The 27,528-nt window shown below is 36.9% G+C and overlaps 1 protein-coding gene across 2 annotated transcripts in view; it reads right to left on the reverse strand.

Moving 5' to 3' along the window:
* LOC107090624 (attractin-like protein 1) overlaps positions 1-27,528 on the reverse strand; it is a 400,529-nt gene that overhangs the window by 53,439 nt on the left and 319,562 nt on the right. For both annotated transcript variants that reach the window (XM_015384120.1, XM_015384119.1), the window contains one exon: positions 13,435-13,530. In XM_015384120.1, the coding sequence (XP_015239606.1) occupies positions 13,435-13,530 (96 nt within the window). The remainder of the gene's footprint in view (positions 1-13,434; positions 13,531-27,528) is intronic.

A 27,528-nucleotide genomic window follows, 5' to 3' on the forward strand; every position in this document is an offset into this window, starting at 1 on the left:
TGAGACATAAATGTATAATTAGCTTCTTCATTTATTTGCCTTTGTAATATTTACTTTTTTTGTCCTTTATAATCTTCAACTTTATTTTTTAATTACTTATATTTTTAAGTATTTATTTATGTGCATGTTATAATATTTTTGTCTGTGTTATTCTTCCTTTGCAATTTTTAACCCTAGTTATTTCTTCGCCGCTAATTATTTCTGCCTGCCCTTTTTACATTTCTGTATGCATTTCTGCCTCATTTCGCAAATGAGGAGGGAGGGGGGGTGTCCTAGAGGCATAATGAGGTAATTAAAAGACTTATATACATTAAAAGAGTTATATACATTTATGTCTCACTGTATAATTTCATTTCTACTTACATTCATTTTCTGATTGTATTTTTGGTGGCAATTAATTGTATGCTTATTTATTTATTGAGTATTCATTTATTTCTGTATTTATTTTTTAATATGACAGAGTTGGTCCTCCATAGAGTTGGTCCTCCATACTTGGGTAGGTAAACTGTTTGTGCAGATAAAGGTGGGAGCCAAAGGGTTAAATGCTGGAATCTGTTTCAACATTTTTTCAGAGAAAAGTCTCAAAATATTTCCCATGAAATAAAAAACGTTGTGGTGAGCAAAGGGGCTCAGTTGGATCATCTGGACTGGAATTTTGCAAAACTGTTCCATCCTGCCGTCTATATCACTGCTGTCATCTTAGATGTGATTTACTGTTGGATAATCACATTGACCTGTTCTGATTATATTAAGCTGCGTATACAATAGGTAAATTAGAAATTTGTTTTTATTTTTATTCTCCTCAACAAGTTGGGAGTTCCCCTGAAGGAGCACAGCAGGTATCTGAGCGGGGAACTGGTGTAGGTACCAGATCTGCTCGGGGCCTTGCCCCTTCTTATGACGTCAATATATGGCAACTCCACTCGGAAAAACTGTATTGCACCAGTTTCTTAAGAATCAAATCTCTTTTGGAGTCTCAACATAATATTACCTATACATGTATTTACTGTTATTTTACAGTTCATTAAAGATCTAAAGTAGCCGAAAGTGGAAAACAATCATTCTAAGTCTTGAAAGAAAGTACTGCGTTCCAAGATTGAGCTCTGCCATTTCACAAGATGACAGGAAAATCTCAGTTTATTTTTATTCTTTCTATTAAGATCTGAAGACAGGAAAGACAAATGGAACATCTCAAAAATGACTTACGTAGAGATTTTAGACAAAAAAAAAGATATAATTACTTGTAGAAAATGAACGGTTGTTGTTGACATGAAGTTAAAAGTATTGTAGCGTAATATGGCTAACTGGCCGAGGTAAAAGAGGCTAACATGTTAGCTACGGCACACAGCTAGCCACAGCGCTACCCGGCTCTCGCCCTTTCTATCATGGGCTAACATTTACTTTGTTTAGCAGAAACAGCTTTTTTCCAGTTTTTTTTATCAATCAGGTAACACTTCATCGGTCATTATATACGCTCACACTAAACATGTTTCCAACTCTGCACACTGATGCTGCACTATGTTATTATCATTGTCTGGGCAACCATACTGCTTTACATCATGTGGCAACGTTCAGGCAATCCTGTAGCGTAACGTCACATTTCATCTGTGCTCAGTCAGCAATGTTCAGCCATAATTTCCCATCAATATAACTGATTTTTTCCATGAGTACTTGTTACCCTTGTCCTCACCTAATGGTCACTGAGAACTGCAGAAGGGCAAAGAGAAATTTGCCTCTGAAGAGTTTGTTTGTTCACCACTGATCTCTTGCCACAGAACAACTGAAAGGTAGTTGAAACCTAAAGAAAGGCACAGAAGAGTAGTGCCTGTGCTTGTCATAATTAGATATCATGTTTTTTTATTACACATATTATCTAAAAAAAGGCCATTTAAATGAATGCACACAAATGATATAGAAGAATGAGACGCCACATGTTTATTTTGACCTCAGTCTTCTGTCCTTTTCTCGGAGAGAACCTGCTGGTTTCTAGATGCATTCAGGATCCCACTATGTTTTTCCAACAAAACATACATCCAGCGGCCATTAATATTCTTTATATGCATCATTCCCCTTCATTTTCCTACCCTACAACCATTCCTCTCCACCCACAAACCCTCCTTCCTGAGGCACATTAAATTCATGCAATTGAAGAATAAATACGCCACATTAAAACACTAGATATGAAATTGATTAATTCTTTGCTTTAAGTAGCATTATGAAAACAGGAGAGTGTCGTTAATCAGATCCAAGGTGGGAACTAGTTTTCTCAGGCGGGGGCGTGCAGATGCTGGATGCTCCAGGCTCATCAGCTTTACGACATAATACTGTTTTTTTTATGGAGGCAGCGGAAGCATCAATTTATGCTGATGACTCTGCCTCTCATTCAAAAAGAAAGCTGTTAAACAGAACCTTGTCCTGCTATTTTTTGGCGGTATCTACCTCTTTTTTAAATGAGCTGTATTTTAATACAAAAATAAAAAAAACACTATAACGTACAATGAAATTGAGCTCTAATTTACATTTTATATGCATTTGGAGAAACGCATATAAACGCATCCCAACTGACGCAGATATGTTCAGAAAGAACTAAAGTCAGAGGTGATTGCAGTTAAAATGATTGAGGAGTATTCTTCAGTCCCAAAAATGGCCTTGGACACTTTTCCCTGCATTAGAAACACAATCTGACTGTCTGTCCTGGGATATAAGCAGAGGTGGAAAAAGTACTAAAATATCATACTCAAGTAAAAGTACCAATACTTGGATGAAATATTACTCAAGTACAAGTAAAATTACCCATCAGAAAAATTACTCAAGTAAAAGTAATAAGTAGCTAATTTAAAATGTATTTTAAGTAAAAGTTACTTAGTTACATTAAAAAACAAACAAACTGTTGAACAGCAGGGGATCTCTAACCTGACAACAGCCAGATGCATGTCTCGCTCCGCCTAGGCATCTGGCTGTTGTCAGGTTAGGGGATCTCTCCCATGTAGTGAAAATAGGACAAGGAGTCATAAATCCAAAACTATTTAGTTTTTAATTAAAGAAAAATCTATACAAATGTATACACATACACATATGTGTATACATATGTGTATGTGTATACATACGCTGTAATGACAGCAGAATTCGATGTTTCAGCTAGCATTTCTAGTGAAACGTTCTCTGAACCGTCGTCGCTCTCCTGATCCACCTTCATCTCGTTCCCAATCTCCTACAGAAAGACTTGCCACCTGGTAGCCTAGATCTACATGCTGATCACGTCACTCACTGTAGTGCTTCCGGGCCTGATTTTTTTGTCTTCCTTCCGGTTTTCCAAAGTTTTTTTTTTACTCAGTAACGGATGGGATTTGTAATGTAAGGAAAACTCAAAACGTAATCAAGTAAAATTTAAATTACCGATTTTAAAAACTACTTGAAAAAAAACAAAATACACAAAAAACCTACTCAATACAGTAACTTGAGTAGATGTATTTCGTTACTTTCCACCTTTGGATATAAGGAAGTTAAATGATACAGGCAGATGTCAGTGTTCCCTTGGGAACAGTAACCAGACAATTTTCATAAGGTTGGCCGGGCAGTGACCACTGTGCACTAGAACCAGTTCAAAGTCAATTTTAACTTATCACACTCTACCAAAGAAAATTAATGAACACAACATCCATATTTTCCAAACAAAATCATGAAGACAGACAAAAGTTTTTTTTAAAGCCCTTGCCTATGAAAATATGTACGTACTTACACATGTAAGCTGTTTAATATAAAAGTATAGTATAGTCTTTTTATTTCTGGTTCAAGATAGATTATCTTATCTATGTGTCCCACATGCCAGTTTTTCTGATATATGCTCACCTAACACCAGTTTAATTATCTTCAGTTTAAGCCATAAATTCCATTGAATGCTTCAAAAAAGGGTCACAGAAAGTGGGCTGTTTTACCACAAAAAGAAGAAGGCCTGAAAACAAGAAATAAGTCCAGAGTATATATAAAATGATGGCAGATGAGATGGTTTTGACGTATGATTTAATAGTCCTTCTAGGACTAATTCCTAACGGCTTTTTTATAAAAGTCACCAACAAAGCTCGTGGAATATTTCCTTACTTCATCATCTGTCAACATAACTTTTTAAATCTTCTTTTTTCCTATTAAAATAAAGCTTCCTCTCCACTGTCCACCTTCACCCTACGTTACAGGCACATCTAGTCCTTAATTGGTTTTGACGACAACACACAAAAGTTTAGATTTTCCAACTTGATCCAATACAGATCTTTTTGTCTGTTGTAGGACGATGGAATCACAAGAAATTTGTCTTTTTGCATCACATGACTCCTGCTGCACCGCACGGAACGAAGGGATACAGTGTAAAGGNTTAAGTAAAAGTTACTTAGTTACATTAAAAAACAAACAAACTGTTGAACAGCAGGGGATCTCTAACCTGACAACAGCCAGATGCATGTCTCGCTCCGCCTAGGCATCTGGCTGTTGTCAGGTTAGGGGATCTCTCCCATGTAGTGAAAATAGGACAAGGAGTCATAAATCCAAAACTATTTAGTTTTTAATTAAAGAAAAATCTATACAAATGTATACACATACACATATGTGTATACATATGTGTATGTGTATACATACGCTGTAATGACAGCAGAATTCGATGTTTCAGCTAGCATTTCTAGTGAAACGTTCTCTGAACCGTCGTCGCCGTTTACTCAGTAACGGATGGGATTTGTAATGTAAGGAAATACAATACTTCACTCAAAACGTAATCAAGTAAAATTTAAATTACCGATTTTAAAAACTACTTGAAAAAAAAAAAAAAAATACACAAAAAATACCTACTCAATACAGTAACTTGAGTACATGTATTTCGTTACTTTCCACCTCTGGATATAAGGAAGTTAAATGATACAGGCAGATGTCAGTGTTCCCTTGGGAACAGTAACCAGACAATTTTCATAAGGTTGGCCGGGCAGTGACCACTGTGCACTAGAACCAGTTCAAAGTCAATTTTAACTTATCACACTCTACCAAAGAAAATTAATGAACACAACATCCATATTTTCCAAACAAAATCATGAAGACAGACAAAAGTTTTTTTTAAAGCCCTTGCCTATGAAAATATGTACGTACTTACACATGTAAGCTGTTTAATATAAAAGTATAGTATAGTCTTTTTATTTCTGGTTCAAGATAGATTATCTTATCTATGTGTCCCACATGCCAGTTTTTCTGATATATGCTCACCTAACACCAGTTTAATTATCTTCAGTTTAAGCCATAAATTCCATTGAATGCTTCAAAAAAGGGTCACAGAAAGTGGGCTGTTTTACCACAAAAAGAAGAAGGCCTGAAAACAAGAAATAAGTCCAGAGTATATATAAAATGATGGCAGATGAGATGGTTTTGACGTATGATTTAATAGTCCTTCTAGGACTAATTCCTAACGGCTTTTTTATAAAAGTCACCAACAAAGCTCGTGGAATATTTCCTTACTTCATCATCTGTCAACATAACTTTTTAAATCTTCTTTTTTCCTATTAAAATAAAGCTTCCTCTCCACTGTCCACCTTCACCCTACGTTACAGGCACATCTAGTCCTTAATTGGTTTTGACGACAACACACAAAAGTTTAGATTTTCCAGCTTGATCCAATACAGATCTTTTTGTCTGTTGTAGGACGATGGAATCACAAGAAATTTGTCTTTTTGCATCACATGACTCCTGTTGCACCGCACGGAACGAAGGGATACAGTGTAAAGGTCTTGTTATACTCCTGCAGCAGTGTGTTTAGTGAGCTTTAGATTAGATTAGATGAGCTTTATTGATCTCACAGCGAAGAAATTCACTGGTCACATATTGGCATAGTAATTAAAGAAGGTGCAAACAAGGAGGAAAAAGGTGCATTAAGAATAAACAATATATATACACTATATCAAGATATATACAGTATATATACCTTGATATACTTGTCGCAGATAGTTTTAATTTATGCCTAATATGGAAGCGTGGTCTGCGCTATGTTATTCCACATCACAACACAAGAAGGACAATCGTGAACTAGCTGTGGATTTATATACGGCCGAGGCAGTGAGGAAGTGGGGGCAAGTTAGTGCGACAATAGAGGGACATGATGACCAAAAAGAGCGGGAACCAGGTGGAGAAAGTGTCCCAGCATTTCGCGCACCTCGCTCTTTATACAAACAAAACAAGGGGAAAGGTACCAAACAGGAAATACGCATAGTGTTGAGCGGATGTAGATCTAAACAATCAGAGGCCTCCTGTCTGTGGCACTGTCTGCGCTCACCTACAATTTCAGAGAGGTGCACAGGAGTGTCTGCGTCGGGGTGGGGGAATATCTGCATTTACTGCGATACGCCGAACGACCCGAGTATAAATTAGCCTTAAATCTGTTGCTCCGGCTGCTGAAAATGTGTTTAGTTTGAACCAACTTTCATGTATCATAAGTAAAACAGTCATGAACTTCCTAAATGATTTTTCATATTCAAAATGTGGAAAGAAGAGGATTACATGTCACTGTTTTTCTCTGTTGTGTTCAAAGCTTTTAGCAACAGTTAGCCCTTTGATGTATGTTGCTTATTTTCCTTTATCTGTTAAGTCATATGCTATATAAAATTTGAACTTGGATGATTCTTGACCTTGGTAAAGTAAAAGAAGATTCTTTTTAATATGTATTTTAAACTTTTTAAATAGTTTTAATTTGGATAATCAATCATTTTCGCCACTAAAGGAGCTTAGAGGGTTGCGTTGCTCCTACAGACCTGACACTGTTATACACAAGGTAGCCATATGTGAACTCTGAATGTAACCCCACTGACAGGTAGGAGCGGACATGTGTTTTTGTGGTCAGAGGACTTCTTGTTTGAGAGGATTTTTAGGGGAAAATGCACATCTGGTTTTAACTGAACTGGCCAGGCAATGGTGGCTAAAACCTTGTATCTGGATTTGTATGGGTAGATAATTGAAATCAGAGGATTAGCTGGCTTTAATACAGTATGTGCAGTGCTATAAAAATGACAGCTTCATGTTTTTTTTTTTTATTATTTACAGTTCAAATATAGCCTGAGTAAATCTAAATTGGTTTAATTATTAAAGGATACAAATATATTTGTTTTTTTTTCCTGTCTTAAACCAATAAGCAATCAGGTCACCCTTGGTACTTAATGAGGAATTTTGTCCAACTCTCCTTTGCACTGTTGTTTTATTTTAGCATCAATGAAAGGTGTTAGAGCACAGTCCCCCTATTCAAGGTCATTCAAGATCTCCATCGGGTTTAAAGGGACAGTGGGTAAAAAAATTTGGCTTTTATTAGCAAAAAAATCCAGTATTACTATAAGGAATACAAATTTTGCAAAACATGATTTTAATATATTGTGATGAAACATCGACGGCCTTTATAGAAAGGGCATCTAATACCAAATAATAACCCAAAAAAACTGGTTGAATATGTATTGTACTTAATTGTTCACTATTTACAAAAAATAATTTATTCTAAACTTGATGGTTTAGTACAGATCTATGTCTAATACCATAAAATAAAATCACATTTAGAGCCTTTTTCATGCCAAAAGAAAGGCCATTCAGATGTTGTAAAATAATCAGTAGAGTGAGACATTTTAAAAGCATCTCATGGGTTTTGTTAACCTGTGTATTAAATTGGTCCTTTGTAACAGAGAGGAATACATAAAGCATTTTAACTGGACGTGCAATAGGCACATGCAGCAGAGACACCTACTTTCTGAAGAGCCATTTGACAACAGTGGATTTTCTTCAGCTTTCTTTGCTCAAAGATTGTAATTTTGTTAGCCTTCAAAGGGTTGTACCCACTGGAAACTATCATTAAAGATTATTAAGGGAGCCCAGACATCTCAGCGTGTGGAAAACTTTAAAATGATACAAGCCTCTTGTTCCAACAGTTACCTTATTTTCACATCTTCAGAGGACAGAAACTATGTTTTTGAAACAAAAAAACACCTAGCACAAAATTAAAGTTCATCCTTGATGTGTCCTAGAAAGCTTAAGAGCATCTTAGATTCATGAGTTTAAATAAAACGGGTAAAATAAGTATTGAACACGACAAATTTTCAGTAAATTTCTTTTTAGCGGTGCTACTAGCATGACATTCTCCAGATGTAAGTAACAATCATTGCAATCCACACATAAATAAATCAAACCATGGATGTCAGAAATTAAGTTAGGTTTAATAATATGGAATGACACAGGAAAAAAACAAACACTGAAATGTATTCACTTATTTGTAGAAAAGCCTTTGTATGGAGAAATTTGTTGCATGCATTGCTCAGGTGTGATTTTGGCCCATTCTTCCACACAAACAGTCTTCATATCTTGAAGGTTTCATGTCCCTCCTCTATGATCTTAAGTTCTTTACATAGATGATCTATTGGACTCTAGTCATTTTTTTTTCTCTGTAACCAATGGTGAGTTTCCTTGGCTGTGTGTTTGGGGTCATTGTGTTGCTGAATTGCCCACCCAAGTTTCATCTTCATCATCCTGGTAGATGGCAGCAGATTTTTTTATCAATAATGTCTCTGTACATTTTTGCATTCATCCTTCCTTCAATTATTTGAAGTCTGCCAGTACCATATGCTGGAAAACAGCCACACGTCCAAACTTCTCTGTTGGTATGGGATTTTTGGGGTGATGTGCCGTCCAATCTTATCTCCAAACATGATGTATGTATTATGGCTTCCATAGAGGTCTCATCTGACCAGACTATATTCTCCTAGTATGTCACTGGCTTGTCTAAATGTTGTGCAGCAAACTTAAAATGAGCTTGGATGTGACTTTTCTTCAGCAATGGGGTCTTGCATGGTGAGCGTGCATACAGGCCATGACGGTTGAGTGCATTACTGATTGTCTTCTTTGAAACAATTATATTGGCTAATTCCAGGTCTATTTGAAGCCCTCCACTAGTGGTCTTTGGCTCTTGGACAACTCCAAAGTCTTTTTACTCCTCTGTCAGAAATCTTGTGAAGAGCTCCTGTTTGTGGTCGGTTTATGGTGAAATAATGTTTACTTTCCACTTCCAGATTATGGCTCCAACAGGGTGCAATGGTCTCCAGAAAGATCTTTACTTTTACCCATCATGAGATGTTTCTTGTGCAATACCAGAGACATCTTTTTATTGGCAATTATTCTGGACTGAACCAACTGATATTAATTTGCACTGACAACAGGCAGGACCGCTTTCTAATTACTGAGAGTTTTTGGCTGGTGTCTTGGCTTCCCATGCATTTTGCATCTTCCTTTCTTCACATGTTTAATTCTTTTTTCCCTGTGCCATTCCACAATATTACAAATAATACCTCTAGAAAAGTACTTACTGAGAAAAATGGTGGAGTGGTCAATACTTATTTTACCCACCGTACAGCTTTAAGATAGATGTGAAAGTAGTATGAAAAGCGCACATTCATCTGGTTTAGTTTCATATAAGAATTCAGGATAATATGCAAAAAATGAATGGAGATTCAAGGATGTTCTTTCATGTTTTTGTGCTATATTAATAAGAAAAAAGGGACATTTTTGAAAGAAGATCATAAAAAGGGCCACGGTTTTTGCCTCCAATTATGTACAGGACAAGGCAATCATGAGGAAGACAGTAAATGGAGCTAAAAGTATTAAGTAAAAATGTGCAGAATCTATGGCTGAAAGATACCACAGTATAGAGATAGTGTGGATAGAGGTTTTTCTTTCATGGGATGGTTTTATTCCCCAAACAAGAACATAGAAACTGGACAGACGTGAATGGAAGAAAGTCAGAGCAAAATACTGGACAATAACCTGTTACAACTGCAAATGAAATCTGCAGACATTTGTCGGAAAACTATTTTTAGATGGGTTTGGTAAAATGTAAAAACCCTATTTCATTTTGATTCCCTTTGCAGTAATTTGTTTCTGTGTGATCATCAAATATCCTGATCTTCAGACAGTTCCTGCATCTTCCAACAGGTGCAAAACTGTTTTTACGTGAAGAGGAGATCCTTAGTAAAAGTGCAAAGTCACTTTAGTTTGCTTTTCACCATTTTTCAACATTTATCACATATAAAGCAATTTTCCAAATAAAAAACTCAAATGTGGCCACAGTTTTCTGATCTATTTCAGTGCTTCTGAAAGTCAAGTACAAACTTGCAAAGGTATCGCTCATACAGAGGATAGGGAGAGATTCTGGGTGTATGTGAACATATTTGGACCATCAGAAATAATATACTAATAGAACAATATTAAAGAAAATACATCCGTGACATTGGGCTCAAATGAATGCAGCTGGATGGAAGACAATCTGTATAAGAAAACTGAAAAAAAGTACTGAAATGAAATATAGTGGCTAGTTTAAATAAAACAGAATATCAATGGTCTGCAAAGATGTAAAAGTGGGGGCAGGAATGAGTGGGCGGCGTCGAAGTGGAGGGCCAATCAACAGACAACTGGCCCATGTTTTATATTTCATTATCATAATTAAATTATTGTTGTTATTTGACATTTTTAATTCTGTTCATAGAACCTACAGATACACTAACCATGTAAAGTGTTCTAAGAAAATCATTTAGTATTTGCATTATTATTATTTTTTCAATAACTAATTATTACTGTAACTGCATGGCTGAAGGAAACTGCTTGGTAAGTTTCAACATTTAAGCAGAAATATTTGTAGATCACCTGCAGTACGCCCACTTATTGCACCTTCTAAAAAATTATCTCTCATTTGGAACCTTTGACGATCAGACACTAAATGTTAGAAGGTTGAATTGGTCTTAAACTTTTGCATTGCACAGTGAATGTTAACTGTCAGGTTTTGGCAGGAATTTTCACAGTCCTCCTACTGCTGGTTCTCAGGCATTACCTGTCAGGTATGACGAAGCCTTAAACTTCATTAAGTATAGATAGTTAATGAACTGCTGGCTGTAATAAAAAGCTGCAGTAATTAATCACCAAATTTTAATAATTAGAGCTACTTGTGCAGCCCTCCCTGCCTCTCTGCTCTGGGGGGATGACGATGTGACAAATGTAATGCAATGTGGGGGAAATATGTCCTCACTTTAAAACACTCCTGTCTGATTTACTTTGTTTGGACTCTAGAGTTGATTACTGTTTATGTTTTAGTGAGTGAATGAATGAATGAAAACAACTTTGACCGTTTGTTTAACATTGAACACATGGGGCAGCAGATCTGATTTAAAAAGAACTTTTTAACAGATTTTATAATGATAATAATGTCATAAAATATAAACTTTTGCCACTTTGTTTGTTAGTCTCCTTACAGTTCTCTGTTAGTGTCTAAACATGGCATGAAGTGATGATGACACCATTTGTTTAACGAGAAACGCTGCAGCTGCATAGACAGGACAACACAAAATAGGAGGGCAGGACGGAAATGTTGCCTTTCGCTCATTAATTACACAATTATGCTAAGCTGCACGCTTCCCTATCAACCAGATGTTGGGTAATTAACCTCAGTATGAAGAGAGCTGGCCCATTGTATCTCACCCTTACCAGACTGCAATGGAACCCAGGCCCAGATAAGGACAGCCACTCCAGAGGGTTCCACAGACATGGGAACCAAACTCACCTGGGCTGAGCCAAACCCATTCAAAATGAACACAGGTCCCATTAAAAATGCCTGGAATGATTAATAATGTCTTTTCCATGTGCAAAATATTGGCATGTTTCTGCAGAAGCCCAACGGTCATAGTAACAGTGTACAAATTAGCAAAACATTAACGTCAACCGCTCCATCCTGGGCGGCGGTGGTGGTTAACCTAACGACTATTAATACATTTAAAGATTTTTTATAACAGAAAAAAAAGTTTTCTCCATTTTAAGGATTATTAAAAATAGTGAATTAATTAAAATCAGATAAAAACAAGCAATTAAAAACAAAAAAATTCTAAAAAGAAAAATGATTTATAAAATAGAGACCAGATCTCTGAGCTAGTAGGTAGAAGCGGTACCACTCAGGGCTGCTGACCTCCTCCATAGAACCTCTCTCTCTTTGCCTCCCACAAATTTCCTGTCTCTGGTGAAGACAATGGAGAGGAATCCTCTGCACTAAATCACTGCTCCATCGCAAAGTGATTATCTCTGGGATTGCTCTGCTGACCATGTTTGTGTTGCTGTATTGCTTAATTTTAAAAACACTGTTCTTCATGATATTTTGTGCATATAAACAAAGTCATACTACCTCATAAAAAGTAAAGGGTGATAGACAAAGCTGTTACAAACAGTTAAAGTAGCAAAGTTTACCTACTGCTGATGCTAATAGAAGCCACCATGAATGCAGAAGTAGGCAATGGTCATGTTGCTCAAAACAGATCTGGTTGGAATAATGTCTTTCTAGGGCGTTTCAAGTTGTCAATTCAAACTACAGGAAATTTTGACTTCAGGATACAAATTCAAAGCACATTACATGATAAAGGAACAAAAAGTTTAATTTGACTTATACCTGCACTCTGAACACCTGAGAAATGACCAACAGTCCCGTTCTGGGCTTCAGGTTCAGGATTGGAACAAAGTATCTGGCTATGGAAGCCATATAATTTCCACATACATTTGGTTTACAGAGTGGACCGCGCCTCTCACCCGCAGACAGCTGGAGATGGGCACCAGCACCCCTTTCCACGCCGCTTGTGTTAAGCATGAAGGATAATAGATGGATAGATTTGGTTTACAGGCCAAGGATGGTGATGAACTGCTTGCTATTAATTGCTTGATATAATGATCCCTCAAACACCTCAAAAACTGGACACTAGATTAAATTAGATAGTTTATATTAGAGAATGAAACATTCATGCCTGACATTTCCTTCTCTTACTATTAAGCTAGGTTGTTATAAATTGTATGAACTGCACATACAGAAATATAAATAACTCTGACTTCTGTCATTTTTCAGGTGTTAGCATGTGGGTAGGTAGGAGGGCAAGTCCTACCATGTTAACAGGTAAGCCTGGAGCTGCTTCACTGTTTAATAAATGTAATGTTCCTGATGACAGGACCCCCTCCCTACCAATCTATATATATATATATATATATATATATATATATATATATATATATATATATATATATTACTGAAACAGAAAATATATATATATATATATTACTGAAACAGAAACCTTGGGATAAATGGTTCAGCTAAGAGAGAAAACAAAGAAGAGAGGCTTTAGGTTGTCTGAATGATTCATATCTCTGCTTTTATTATTTATGTGAGAATTTATCAAAGCTTCATTGTCTGAAACTGCTGTTATTATTCCAGAAAATATACTGTATTTATCCCACTGCTGTCCAACCAAAACTGTTCTACCAATGTGAAATGTTTTCATGAAAGAAAAATCTTATAAAAAATTAGCATTCTGTGAGCTCTGTTTGTTTGTATGATTGTTCCAGTGTTTGCAGCTTTCTTCTGACCTGTTGCAGCTCCTCCTGGTCGCCGCCCACCTCCAGCGCCACAGCAACCGATGCGAAGGGACGGCTGGCCATCTGCTGCCGCTCTCTCATCAGCTGCTACACAGAAAACAGAGAAAAAGGGAAGAATTTCAATGGAATATCATTGGCTTTTAAATCCAATGATATGTGTCATTTTAATATTTGTATTGCTTTAACATGTTTCCTATAAAGTTTTGTTCAGCATGTCTTTCTTACAGAGAGAATTTAATTTATTTGAATTGAACAAATGAAAGCTCCATGGATGATGTAGGCATATCTGGGGATGTTTAACGAATGAGGACCTGACTTGAGGACATTAACGGTCTATATAAAGGCAAACGCCTTTATTTCATTAGGCAAAATGGGACAAAACGTGATGCAGCTGGTCTTGAAAAGTCAAAAACTGTAAAACTGTCCATCAGAGAGGTCGCACTGATAAAAGGTTTAATGGCAAACAGTCCAAAGGAACACTTTATTGAGTGAAAAGACACATTTTAATTGCCACTTGAAGGTGAAGCTTCTGGGAATCCGTTCTCCTCCTACAACTTTCACATTTTAGACCTTCAACCTGCAGGAAAGCCCAGTAGTATCACTGAGTTCAGTCCAAGGAGACATGAACAGAACGAGGACGGCTGAAACCGACCATCACTATAACAAGAGTAGTTCAGGTTGAAACGTCATGATAGGATGAAGACAGATCCTTTAAAGGTAGAGGGACTGATAAGATGAGAGCGGCTGTTGGCACAGAAAACTACTTCAGCTCCGAAGCTGGACATGGTGTATTAAAGGTGAGCCTGTTGGACCTTTTTTTGGATTAAATCAGACACAGAAACAACTTACAGCCAGTTATTTGAAGACAATTTACCCAAGTAGTGGTGAGGAATGGAGTTCTGCATCTTTTAAAGAGATCATGGATGTTATGCAGGACAATCTTTAATCCCTCACACTTTAGAAAAGCTTTAAATGTGAAAGAAGTCCTGAACTTTGAATAAAAACGTACAGATGTTTTTCATAATGAAGGAAGACGGTCCACGTCTCTGTCATGTTTGAAACCAAACCAAAACCAAAATGCTGCACCATAGGTAATGAATGCTATCAATGGGGTTTTTGCTCCATGTTTTTTTTCTACCACACTGTTTACATTTGATCGCTGTTGCAATTCAAGAAAGGGAACTGTCATGAAAGCTTTAATAAATGAAATTTTGTTTTTTATACACTCTGTGTACCAATGACAAAAGTTATCTAAGTCTAATTGTTAAATATCAATGGATTATAGCCAAAAATAGAAGGTTTGCAGCTCTAAATTAAGAAAAAAGTTTTTTTTTTCTTTTTAAAATGCCTAGTAGTATTTTTTTGTACATTTTGAATTGTTGGCTCATGACTCTCAGTAACAGAGGAAATATTTAGGACAGGCATGCCTGAAGACCATCCTTGAACGCCTCTGTCCTGAAGGTTTTAGAGGTTTCCCTGCTTCAGCAGAGTATGAATAGTTTTGTAATGCAAATGAATTGGAGATTTAAAAAAGGATGCATTTGAAATAGTATACCTTTAAATGAACAATGAAGAGAGAAAGGGAAGAAGGAAATATTAGAAAGATTGGGAGTAAACAAAAAGTGAGCATGAAGGAAGGCAGAGAGGAGCAAGGAACAGACGCTCAGGCAACAATAGTCAGAAAAAACAGGATGCACAACTTCACTGATGGTGAAATATCCAACTCACAAAAAATTGTTTTTGTTTCCTGGAGTTAGCTTGCGGCAGAGCCACCTGTTCCTCCAAAAAATTCCCAGTCAATTATACAGGATGGAGTTATCATCGTTACACTGTTTGGGTTTGAGCCAAATCTTTTGCATCCATATTGTGTTCACATTTGCATCTCACAGAACGTCCTCCGGGAAAGCTGCTTAGACAGAGCAACCTGTTTGTTTAAAGCCTAAAATGCTTTATTTAACAGATAGCATCAAATAATAAAAAAATAAATAGATAAAACAAAAAGATGCTGATGAACCATGACCTTAGAAGCGTCCTAACCCTGACAAAAGATATAAAGCAAACCTCAAAGATCAGAGAAAGGAGCTCCAGTGTGAAAGACAAATCACTGTCTATTGAAGTGATCCTAAAGGTCTGACCAGTGCTCAGATCATCACCTTCTATTTAGGGTAATATAGTTTCCTCGCTGGGAAAAATGCTGACAAAATGACAAAGACTTAGACAGATTTTATTTGTCATTTTGTTTACACAAGTGTTAAACAAAAAGAAATTTCGTTTGGAAGCAGCTCTCTGGACAATTTCATCTTCTTTAAAAGTGCAGCCTTGAAAAATAGTAATAAAAATAAATAAAAACATTAATATAAACATATAAATCACTGTAAATTTACAGTTTTTTTTTTTATATATATATATAATGATAAAATATAATAAATATAATAAATACAATAACCCATTTTACAAAACATTCAGCAGTCTGACGGTGGTGGGGAAGAAACTGTCCTGGAATCTGCAGATCCTGCATCTGATGCTGTGAAGCCTCTTCCCAGAGGGCAGCAGGGAGAACAGTCCATGGTGGGGGGGTGAGGGGTCATTGATGATGTCACGGGCTCGGGACACGCAGCGCTGGGATGAACAGACAGGCTCGCCTCATCCTCCTCCAATCACACAGTTGGATACAAAATTTAATTTGTTTATTTTTCTTTATACTCTGATGGCCTTTTGAGGCTGTTATCTAAACCCATTTTTTCCTTGAAGGACCATATTTGTTGTTACTTAGAAGCAATTGTCCATTGCATTAGGTTACATCATTATATATTATGCAACTGCACATTTATAAATTACATTTTTATTAATTGATAACAAAACTATTGATCACTACTATTGATCACTAGAGGAAATAGAGTCAGTGAGCTCTATGCTAGATCAAGTAACCAATGAAATAACATCTGGAACAGAAAATAGACAAACAGTTCAGAATAAAGTTCAGAAATTCCTCTAGAAATCAGACTTGCATTCATTTTACTTCATGGCTTTGTTATTAGTACAAATGTGGAATATTTTGGTCTGGGTCTGTTGTGTGAGAGAGATGCAAAATGTGATAAAGGGATAGTGATGTACTGAAAATGTGCTATTGTATTTACTAATAGGATATTTACTGCAGCAGAATGTTGTCATGCTGGTTGATGCTGAACTCATATTAAACATTTACATCATATGTTACACCTCTTGCCTCAACATGTACTTCTCATTTACTGCTTAACAAAATAATTATTTTCAGTATTATTTTTATTTCCGATTTTATTTTGACCTCTGAAAATATCATATCATTTTACAGCTCTTGTCATTTCTTTCCAAATGCTTGGCTTTTACTGGTCCTTTAATTCTGCTGCTCAGCTCTCAGTCGGCAGAACTTCAGTCTCCAAACTGGTAAAGTTTCTTTCCTTCATCTGCAAATCGCTCTCTGTGAATGAGCAAGCGTGGGAATTCATATCCTTATAAAGCATTAATTATGCACACTTACATTTCTCTTAATGTGCGTTCAAGTATGCACAGGTGGAAGCATCAGGTTTACAAGGCTTATCTACAATCCTTTACTGAAGTTAAGAACATTTGTTGAATCAGATGAGGTGAATTTGTAAGAACCCAGAGTAGCAGAGCAACTGGGAGAAATGAACAACAATGTTGTTGCAAGAGGCTTATTGATTGTAGGATTCGTTCCTCCTGCATGTGGCAACAGTCGACATTTACCTGCATTGTGTTAAAACCGCAGCAATTCTTAACATGAAGTGACAGTGAAGAGAAAACATGTAACACTACGGCTTTCTTGTCGACAGTTTGTGTTTTTTTACTGCTCTAATTGAAGAGAATTTGGTCTGTACGACACAATTTGAAAATGCAATTTGTAAAACTCAATCAGACAAACAAATAAACAGTGAAAACTTTATTTCAATTTAGATGTTTTATTTAAGTATTTGTTTTTTTTTATTTCTATTTGTTAAATGTTGTCTTTGCTTTGTGTCACAGTGGAAAAACAATCAGATTTGCTAATCATTTCTTTGTGATGTTTAAGTTAATCTAAAAACATAGTTATACCTTTGGAGATAAAGGTTGGGAAAAGCTGGTGTTAATTAAAATGATTGTAAGAAGAATCCCAGAAGCAATAAGAGCCCAATCTGACTGTAAGATGGGGGAGAATGCAGAACAGAAAAAAATTGAAGCCGCTGCAAGGGTCATGAAAAGAAAAGTGAAATAAGCCACTTTTAAATGTCATCATCTTGCACACTCTGCTGCCTCTCCCTAAACAGGAGCGCCTCTCGTACCTGCGTGTCCTCCCCTGTTTCTGAAAAAGCTGCACGCTGACATTAACTAGCTGTCAGGTGTTGTGGGAGCGAGCCGCTGGCTGCTCGCCTGCCGGTGTCAGGTTCTTTAAGCATGAATGAATACTACACCTGTAGCTACAGCGGCTCAGAGGCTCGCTCTGCTAGCATGCTGCCACACCAGCTAATGTTATGTCTTTTCTTGTTAGCTGTCAGTGCTTTGCTAACTCAGCTGGGATGACAGTTTGTGCTGGGTAGCATTGCTGTTAGCCTCCTGCTGTTGTCAGCTTGGATCACTGAGATGTGAGAAGGTGTAGGTGGGATGGGAGCTTTAGAGTCAGGGATAACTTCCTCTCTAAATTATCCTAAATCACTGGTAAACATGATGTTTGGCAGCATTTGGAAGGCAGTTTTTCATTATTATCAGATAGTTTGTGTGACTTTTACCTAAAGGTTGAGAATAATAAGCCGTTACTTTTCATATCTCTTGTCAACTTCTGATTGCTGGGTTAAAATAAGCTTTAAAAAGAGCCTAAATGTTCTTTTTTTGTATCCAAATGTGTTTATTCTGTTAACATAGAGAAACGTTTATCCAAATGAAAAAAGATATATTACTTTATCTAACATGGTTCACTCTAGGAGATATTATTCTTTTGGAGGTAAGTCTCATAAGACACAGAAAGCTTGCTCTTCAAAACAAGATAACCATCTAATTATAACGTGTTAGGATATCTAAAGTTCAACCTTGCCCTACACCGGCACATCCTCAGTACCTCAGACAGTGCCTGGAGCTCCCTGGTTTTGAAAGGCCAAATAAAAATGATAAATAGAGAAAAAGGAAAAAACAAGATATTTGGGGAAACATCTATCACCTAAGGCTCTAAAAGAAATGCTCAGCTTAGGTTAAAGGTTGAAGGTGCCACCAACATTTGTTGTTTTATTAAATAACAGAGGACACAGAGATATAGATCTTTGACCATTGTGTGTCGCAGTATCTCTATAGATTTCTTCATCCTCTCTTATGCCTCTTTTCTTCAGTTTTCCAACAGTTTATGAGGAGGTCCAGGGACAGAGCAGCCATTGGACATGGCTGATTTTGTCTGTAACAAACCTGCCCTGATTTAATCTGGCTTCTGTGTTGCTTCACCATTTCACCAAAGGGTCAACACAAAACAACAATTAACCGTTTTGGAAAAGCTTTGAATGCAATCAGAGTGTCGAATAACCTTGCCACTTTTAAGAATCAAAACCAGACTTCTCTAGCCTCGTGAGACCATCCTGATCTCACGAGCTTTCAAGGTTTCACTCGCAGATCAGTCTGGCTACTTTCCGTAAAAGAAAATTTGGAGCAGTTCCCCAAACGAACGTCCAATCAGCGTTGGCTTTGAGGCGGGTTGAGGTGTGACGCAACAAGAAGCGCGACAGTTCAGTCTAAAGAACATGGCGGCTTCAGCCAATGAAACTAGCGTTAGCGTGGCTATCGAGCAAGTTTTATCGGAATTACAGAGTATTCCTTCACTGAAAGAAGAGCAAAACACTGCTCTGGAGGCTTTTCTCAGAGGAAAAGATGTTTTTGCTCTTCTCCCGACTGGTTTCGGCAAGAGTAGCCTGGCTGTTAGTACGCCATATGCTTCGTTGATCTGATTGGTTTATTTGGCCCATCTATCACCAACATAGGCCAATCAGCTAACCAGTATTTTCGCCCCTTCCCAAAATTACTTCAACGGAAGGTTTCCAGATGGATATGCGGAGCAAATCCATCTGGCGGAGTCAGGTAAAGAATTTCCCCCATTTCATAAGCAGAAGAAAGGAGATACGCACTTGAAATAATTTCTTATTTTAATTGTAAATAATTTTATTTGATCTTTCCTGGTCAAATCAAGGGGCAAAACTTCTATAAAAACAGACCAAATTATATTTCAGTTTCTGCATGGATATGGGCTTCTGACTCATCCTTACCTGGGTTGACAATATTCGTATCTTCAAAACATGGCGAACGGTGTCTGAGTTTGTGAGACTGTTTGCATGTCCTTTTGCACGTGTGGGTTCTCTCAGGGTACTCCCACTTTCTCTCACAGTCTAAAAACATGACTGTTTGGCTAATTGGTGACTCTAAATTGCCCTTGAATGTAAATGCTTGTGTGTTTGGTGTGCAACCTGTCTGGGGTAGAAGATGGATGGACATGACAAAAAATGTGTGACTATTTCTTTCTAAGAGTAAGGTATACTCTTTCCATTTATCCTCCTTAAGCTAATAATCCTGTCTTAATTAAGTAAAAAATAAATGTCATTCTTATCTTGGTTAAAATGAGCACTTGTATGCACTGCATTGTGCTCTTGAATGGTTGTTGTGAAGTCCCTCGTGACAAGTCCTTGAGTGGTCAACAAGGACAAGATAGTAGCCGTCTTCTGCGTCTGCCTATCAGACGGTAAATCAGCCATTAAATATCTAATTAACTCTGCAGTGCTCTAAACAAGCACCACTGCACAAGCCACTATACTGAAAAAAGGGGGGAGGAAGACTGGCAGGAGTGTACATTTACATTTTTCAGTTCCCTGAAAGGATTCAAGGCAGGTACCCGAAGTTCAGACTGAATCACAAAAAGACAAAGTTGCCCATTTAAAGTAAGGATTTCTTCATGCCTGCACTTCAATGGGCCTGTTTTTCAAGCCTCAAGGGGAGGCATGACATCCAAACACGCCTTCAGCTATCCTTCCATCCTGTCTGCCGTGTCAGCCGGACAGACAGACACATAAACAGCCTGGAGCCGCAACAATGAAGTTAATCACATGGCGAATTATGTTTCACAGAACGCCGCTTAACCAAAGCAGCACCTGTGAGCTCAAATTGCCAGTCCTGTTAGATGGATTGGAAATATCTGTGTAATGTGCTGTTTGCTGATTTCGGAAGCACTACTGTGCAAATGACAAGCTTAAAAAAAAAAACACCACAAGTGGCTCACTGCTACTACAGCTGCAATTAAACACCACTTCAGCTCAGCTAGGGCACAACCATGGGACATAAACACATATTCATGTGTAGGTAGATGGGGGAATAATGAAGCTGCGTGCATTCTGCATCCCACAGCATCAAATTACAGTAAACACATGCATAAAACCAGTTGGCACTAATGTTTGGATTAGGTTTGCATTTTTTAGAGCTATTTTACTCACAAAGTGACCAAATGCATAGATGCTTTAGATATCCCACAAGTGCTGTAAACGTTAACAAATACTTTGCGTCCTATCTTGTTTTCTTTCATCAGTGTTGCAGGAACTGTGGATGTTGGACTTGTTAAATTTTTTCTTTAAATATTTATCTACATGTTGGACCAGCATGAAAGGCAATATTAGTGCTGCACACACCTAGAAGAATGCTTCACAATTAGTAAAATATAGAAGAAATTATGGAAAAAATATGAATATTTAATTTAGGCATGAATTATTGCATATTTTCTTTCAGGGATTCTTTGAATAGCAAACTTCTTTCTGTTTTTGTACATCCACACCATAAAAATCATAAAAAGCAGAGTTTTTAATTAAAGCTTGAAAGTGACCTTCATAAATTCATCTGCTAGGGGCAAATTCTACAAATACTTGGTTTTAAACTGGATTAAAAATCCTGGTATTTAGTAACTCCGTTGCTTGGTGGAGAGGAGGGGTGGTACCAGCTCAAGGACAGCAAGCACCTCTTCCTTCTTACAGCAATATATTTACGACTGACTATAGACAGACTCACTGGACAAAAAGGTTTACTGTCTCTTATTACTTAAGCATTAAGTTTGTAACTTCAGAGGTTCTGCTGTAGGTTCTGCTCTATATTCTGTCCAGCCCAGCTATCGAGGCCAGATCATTGTTTGTTTGATGTTTGTTCCCTGTTTGCCTTCTGTTAGTTTCCTGTCTGTCAGTTTTGGTTATTTCCAAGGTTCATGTTCCAGTGAGGAGTTTATTCTCAAGCCGTTGTCCTCAGGTAAGTTTATTCCATAACCAGTGGTGAGACCCACTGGCCCCGTCTGTCTCTGCCTGGACGCATGGGAACCCGGATCTTTCAGTTCCTGAGTGGATGGGAACCCCTGACCGGACTGCGGACTCCTGGATTCCAGAACTACTCAAGTTTGATCTGGATCCCTGTCCTGGATTGGAGTCTGCTTGCTCGCTGGGGCTGCTGCATCGGGGACGCTCTGGATGGCCCGGGCCGCTTCTTGTTTGGCAGTGCGTCGGCTGATCCTGGCTATCACGAAAATATTTTTTCAAGACCCCTTTTTCCCGCGACAATCACAAGACGATAACGTGAAAATAAAAAATGATTTCCGTCAACGAGACTAAGACCAGACGAAATTTACAATCCATTTACGAATGGACATTAAGAAATGTAATTGTTTATGATTAATTTGTAATTGTTAATATAAGTGTTTCTTGGGCTTCATAGAAGACTAGCGTTGTTGCGCTGCTGGTCCCACTGTGCCCCGCAGCGCTCAGTCAGTAGCAGCTTAGCTCAACTTCGCAGTCATTTGGGATCTCGGTGTGCGGTTTGTTAAACAACCCAAGGATGTATGGAGCCATTTGGTTTACAACGCAAAGGATAACACGGGAGGAAGGACGTCTGTAATATTATGACTTTTTAGAATAAAAAGCTAGCAGATGTGCATAATTAGAAAATAACAGAAATACAATTATAGGACATTCAGTATTGTAAGAAAGCCCACACTGTTTCTGAATAAATCCATTGTTGTATGAGTTAAGTTCTGTTCCGTTTATGTCTCTTTCCTTGTAAGTATAAAATGTCCCATGCTCCTGAATGCACCATAGCTATCTGACGCTCGTGAATGCATCACTGGTCTGTGAACGCTGTGCTGGGTAGATGTTTGATTTTCAGCTGAAGACAAAGCTTTGCAGTTTCCAAACTCACGTCGGCATCAATGTTTATTGTTGTGTGTGAAAAACAAGAGACTACAACAAATAAATCAGCCGCACCTCAGACAAAATCTTTGGATTTAATGTTGTTTATTCAACCCGTACTTTTGTAATTAATCTGCCCTATAACCATCATTTTGTTTCCCACGAGACGAATATTTAAACATTTTTATATAATTAATATAACAACAAGTAGCTCCATTAGTCACATTTTAATCTGTTTTCCTCATCGATAGTCGCAGTTGTACAGAGCGAGGAGCGCTCCCGCCACTGGGGATGCATATCTCTGCAGGGATGCACTTTTCAGCATAACACCGGACCACGGTCCGCTTATCCTGGACCTCTGCATTAAACTGAAGCCAAGAGTAACGAGTAACGGTTGTTTTAAAATATAAGGAATAGAAAGTACAGATACCTGTGTGAAAATGTAATGAGTAGAAGTCAGAAGTAGGAGGAAAAATAACTAATGGAGTAAAGTATAGATACCTAAAAAGTGTACTAAAGTACAGTATAGGCAGAGGTGACAAGTAACCTCCATACAAACCTGACCCACTCCTAGATAATTATAAATAGACATTTCTAAGGCAATGCAAACATAAAGCTTTAAACTTCCAGTTCATTAATCATAAATAACATAGTTATGTAAAATATATTGCATTTCTGTCAGTTAATCCATGAAATGTTTAAACCCTGTAGATTTAAAGCTTTGTTTGCATCGATCTCTTCTTGGGACAAAAATCAGGGAGAGAAAGCTTGAAGTTGTAGACATACAAACTGTAGCTTTCATTTCTTTCACTATAGAAATATGTCAAACATGTGGAGGCCAAAACAGCAGTGTTATTACCAAGGCTGGGTCGGGTAAAAAATAATGGCTCAGGCATGTTCAGAAATACCTAAAGGACATATGAATGTAAAGAGCTTAAAAAATAAATATAAAGCTAAAGAAATTACTCAAGCGTAAGAATAATATTAGGTAAAAAGGCTACTTGAATATTAAGTAACTGATCATATCATAAAAAAAATACTTAGTCAAAACAACAACATTGTCAGCAAATTCTAGCACCATAGAGCCCAAAATAGAAAATAAAGAAAATAAATTAATGCAGAAGATTCCCTTTCCTGATTTTTTTCCTTTAAATTTTACATTTATTTTTACATCCTTGGATTAGATTATCATTTAGTAAGTTTGTATGTTATTTAACATAGACCAATATATTATATAATTAGTAAAAAATAAAAATGTGCTCCGTCCCACCGGGCATACAGGCTGTATGCCCGGTGGCCAGTTCAGCCCTGGTTGTTACAAACCAAGGTTTAACTTTAAATGTACCTGTTAAACTTAATTAAAACAAACAATCATAAAGAAAGAAAGAAACAGTGATGCAATAGGGATCCTTATGCACCTAAGTGGAAACATTTAGTTTGTGTTGTTTAGTTCATGACAAAATATTAGATCAACTAAAACTCAAATACAGGAACACAGTCAAAAAACAGTTGATCTAAAAAAAAATTTTAAATCTACATTTACTGTTAGATGTCTGTTAAAACCATTCCACAGTTACATGACTTCCTTCTAGATGCAATGCTAAAACCTATGCTGCTGTTTCTCTAGTGTCTGTCTATAACCTGACAAGATGGTTTAATCAATTCCAGGGTGGGCAACTTGTTTTGCCTGATTGATGTTTTAATCAGAGGCAGAGGATTAAAAACGTTAACGCTTACCAATCAAGTTGTATTAGATTCAAGCTATGCTTCACAATAGAGGTTAAAGTCAACAGAAATGCTCAGATGAGCAACAAAACAAATGCTTATCTGGTTTTCTATCACTAGTTTTTAACAGTGATATAGAGCATCCATGCAAAGTCCTCTTAGCACTATTTCTACTTCATAAGTTTAGATCAAGGGTATAATTAGGCTGAGATAGAGAAGAGTAGTTTGGTGTCTTATAAACTTGGTGGATTTGTTGCATCATGTTATGATTCTTTTGAACAATTATGGCTTTTTTGTCCTTAAAGGAAGAAACTTTATTGGTTAAGCCACAGTAAAACTCAGATTTTTATTTCCTTATGCTGCATCAATGTATGTGGGTTTGGTCAAAGTGGCAAGTTTTTTAACAACACTTCATATGCCTTCATATGCATATGATTGGTTGTGAAAAACTCAATAATCCATTCAAAAGAAACTTAATAGAAATGATCTCTACCAACCTGAAAAGAGCCAATGGATTAGTCTGTGATCACAACTTCAACGGGAAGTTCAGATTCAGGCCAAATGTCGAATCTGCATTTTTGGGGTCTAGTTCTACGTTCACACTGGACACTATTTCAGCAGAAAAGAAGTTTTACTGCTTAATTTTCCATGCTTGTTCACATTAAATTCAGATTCACTTCCGGAGGAAAGATGCTCTGGAAGCGGGTTCAGTAAGTGTGTAAGTGTGTACTGATCAGTGTTGTTTTAGATTTATTCTTAGTTTTATTCTTAGAAAACTATCATTAGTTTTAGTTTAGCATTTCAGTCATTATAATATGTGATAATATGAGACTAAATCTCTAAAAGGTTTTAGTCTAGTTTTAGTCCGTTTTATGTTGCAAAAAAAGTGAACCTTTACAATTTGGAATAACAATCAGATTCTTTCCCAGCCTGACAGCTCTATCCTAGATGCTACAATAGCTGGGTATAGAATGCTGCTGTGCAGATCATCATTGCTGTTGGGCAGAAAACTTTGATTTATAAAATTCAAATAAACTTTTTTTTATGAATTAATGTCATACTTTATAAAAGAGTGTTGTGGAAAGAGCAGATCTAGTTCAACACGTCATATTGGTTAATATAGCAGACAGACAAGCTAACAAAATGTCCAATAAAGGAATGGTTTTAGACAGACTATACAATCCAAGGTTTCCATCCCAAAGCAAACACTTCCTGATCTACTATGAATTATGCATTACATACAGATCAATAACATCCGCATCACTCCAAAAAAGCAAAGAACAAAAACAATCTTCTTTCTACTTTGGAAATTCCGGCTTTATTTCTTCACTTTGCTCCTCAGTTCCTGCTGCTCAGAGTCAAAGTAGATTTAAATTCACAGGGTTTGATATAGAAAAATACAGAGATAATCTCTATAATGGCCTTGTAATGCCATGGCAACCCAGACCTAAACTGAATGAACATGCTAACTAAAATGTTATGTACCTTTTCATTTGGATCTTTATCAAAAAATAAACAGAATGCAATGAAATATTTTCTTTGGATTCATTTTGGTAGAAATTAAAGATTGTTTAGTATCAACCCTTGTGAGCTGGAAGAAATAAAATATTGATAGTTAAGGGTTTTTTTTACACTTGGCAGAGGAGGGGGCAGAGGATTTTTTAAGAACATAGCATCACCTGTCCTGGTCACAGTAAATGAGTAGGTAGTACTTTAACCAACTCATGCTACAACCTAGTGGTAGTTTTAAAAGACCAAGCAGCTTGCTGGTCTATGTACATCTTGCCGTAGGCCGAGCGGCATCGAGCTGCGAGGGCTAGCCAATGCCACTGGCAGCTTTAATAAATAATTATTACTTTTAGCTCTTTTTAAGATTGCTAAATTTTAGTGAATAAAAAAATTAAATAGCAAAAACAGATGAACTTAGCAAAAGTTGTTTACCTTTGATGTTGATTGGTTTATTAGTTATATGTTGTAAGAATTCTTTTTGGCATTTAATCATTAAATGCAAACAACCTTTCTTTGGTAAAGGATTTCTACCCCATTAACTTTTTTAACAGTTGCTCAAATAAACATCAGCTGCAGTAAAGCACATACACTACTATTTATTTAAAATAACATAACCACTTTTAAAGTGTAACAATTTTAAGCTTATTGTTAATTTTACTGTGTAAAAGAACTCATTATTACCTGTTTAACATCTACCATGCCCTCCATGTGATTACACTGGGCACTCCCCCACTTTGGCAACCTCTGAACTAGAGTGTTTCTAAGATCAAACGCTCTTAATAATTGTTTAGTTTTTTTATTTTATCATTTTTTTTATCAGCAACAAACAGAACATCTTAAACAACAACAATTCAACCAAATAACAAGGATCCCCCCCTTAAAAGATTATGAACTATGAATTCTGACTCCTGAATTTCTTCCCAAAGCCAAATGAAGACAGTTTGATTAAAACATCTTAAAACACATAATGTCTTTTTATGCTAGGAGGTAGATTAATTATATTAACATATTTATCTTATTAACACCACGTTATGACTGTTAATTAAAGAAAAATAGAATCCAGGAAATATTGCACCTTTTCTTAAAGCTTTAAGTTATCTGAGAGTACAAAGACACGCATACTATTTCATAATCCAAATACACACAAAGGTGCCGGGAAGCGTCTTAAAAAGATTAGAGAAAGAAAAATCCAATGAAAGCATTGCTTTGTTGAAGCCTTATAAAAAGGCATCAAGACAAATAAGGCATTCAGACAAAGTGATACTGATAAGTATTCAATTATTCCCTGATTATGTGGCTTTGAAGCACAGCGTTGAGACTGAAGACTTGATTTCCAGCTTCGCCTCTCAGCATTAAGATATTAGCTATTGAAAGCGGATGAACGCATGCAGACGATATGTCTACAGAGAGCCTGCTGCTCTGATTATTTGATACAAAGCAGCTGCTTTTTATAAAAGGATGCACACACGGGTGCACTTTCAAATTTACATCATAAAAAGCACTTGGCTAAAAAGACAAATATGTGCGGACAAACATATGCAAGGAAAGGCGGACATACTGGGAATCACACTTGAACGCACACACACACCTTCCTGCCAGTGAAATTGGTATGCCAACTGAGCCAGAATCAGGGGGAGAT

The sequence above is a fragment of the Cyprinodon variegatus genome, unplaced genomic scaffold (assembly GCF_000732505.1).
Source record: "Cyprinodon variegatus isolate N-32 unplaced genomic scaffold, C_variegatus-1.0 Scaffold304, whole genome shotgun sequence".
NCBI lineage: Eukaryota > Metazoa > Chordata > Actinopteri > Cyprinodontiformes > Cyprinodontidae > Cyprinodon > Cyprinodon variegatus.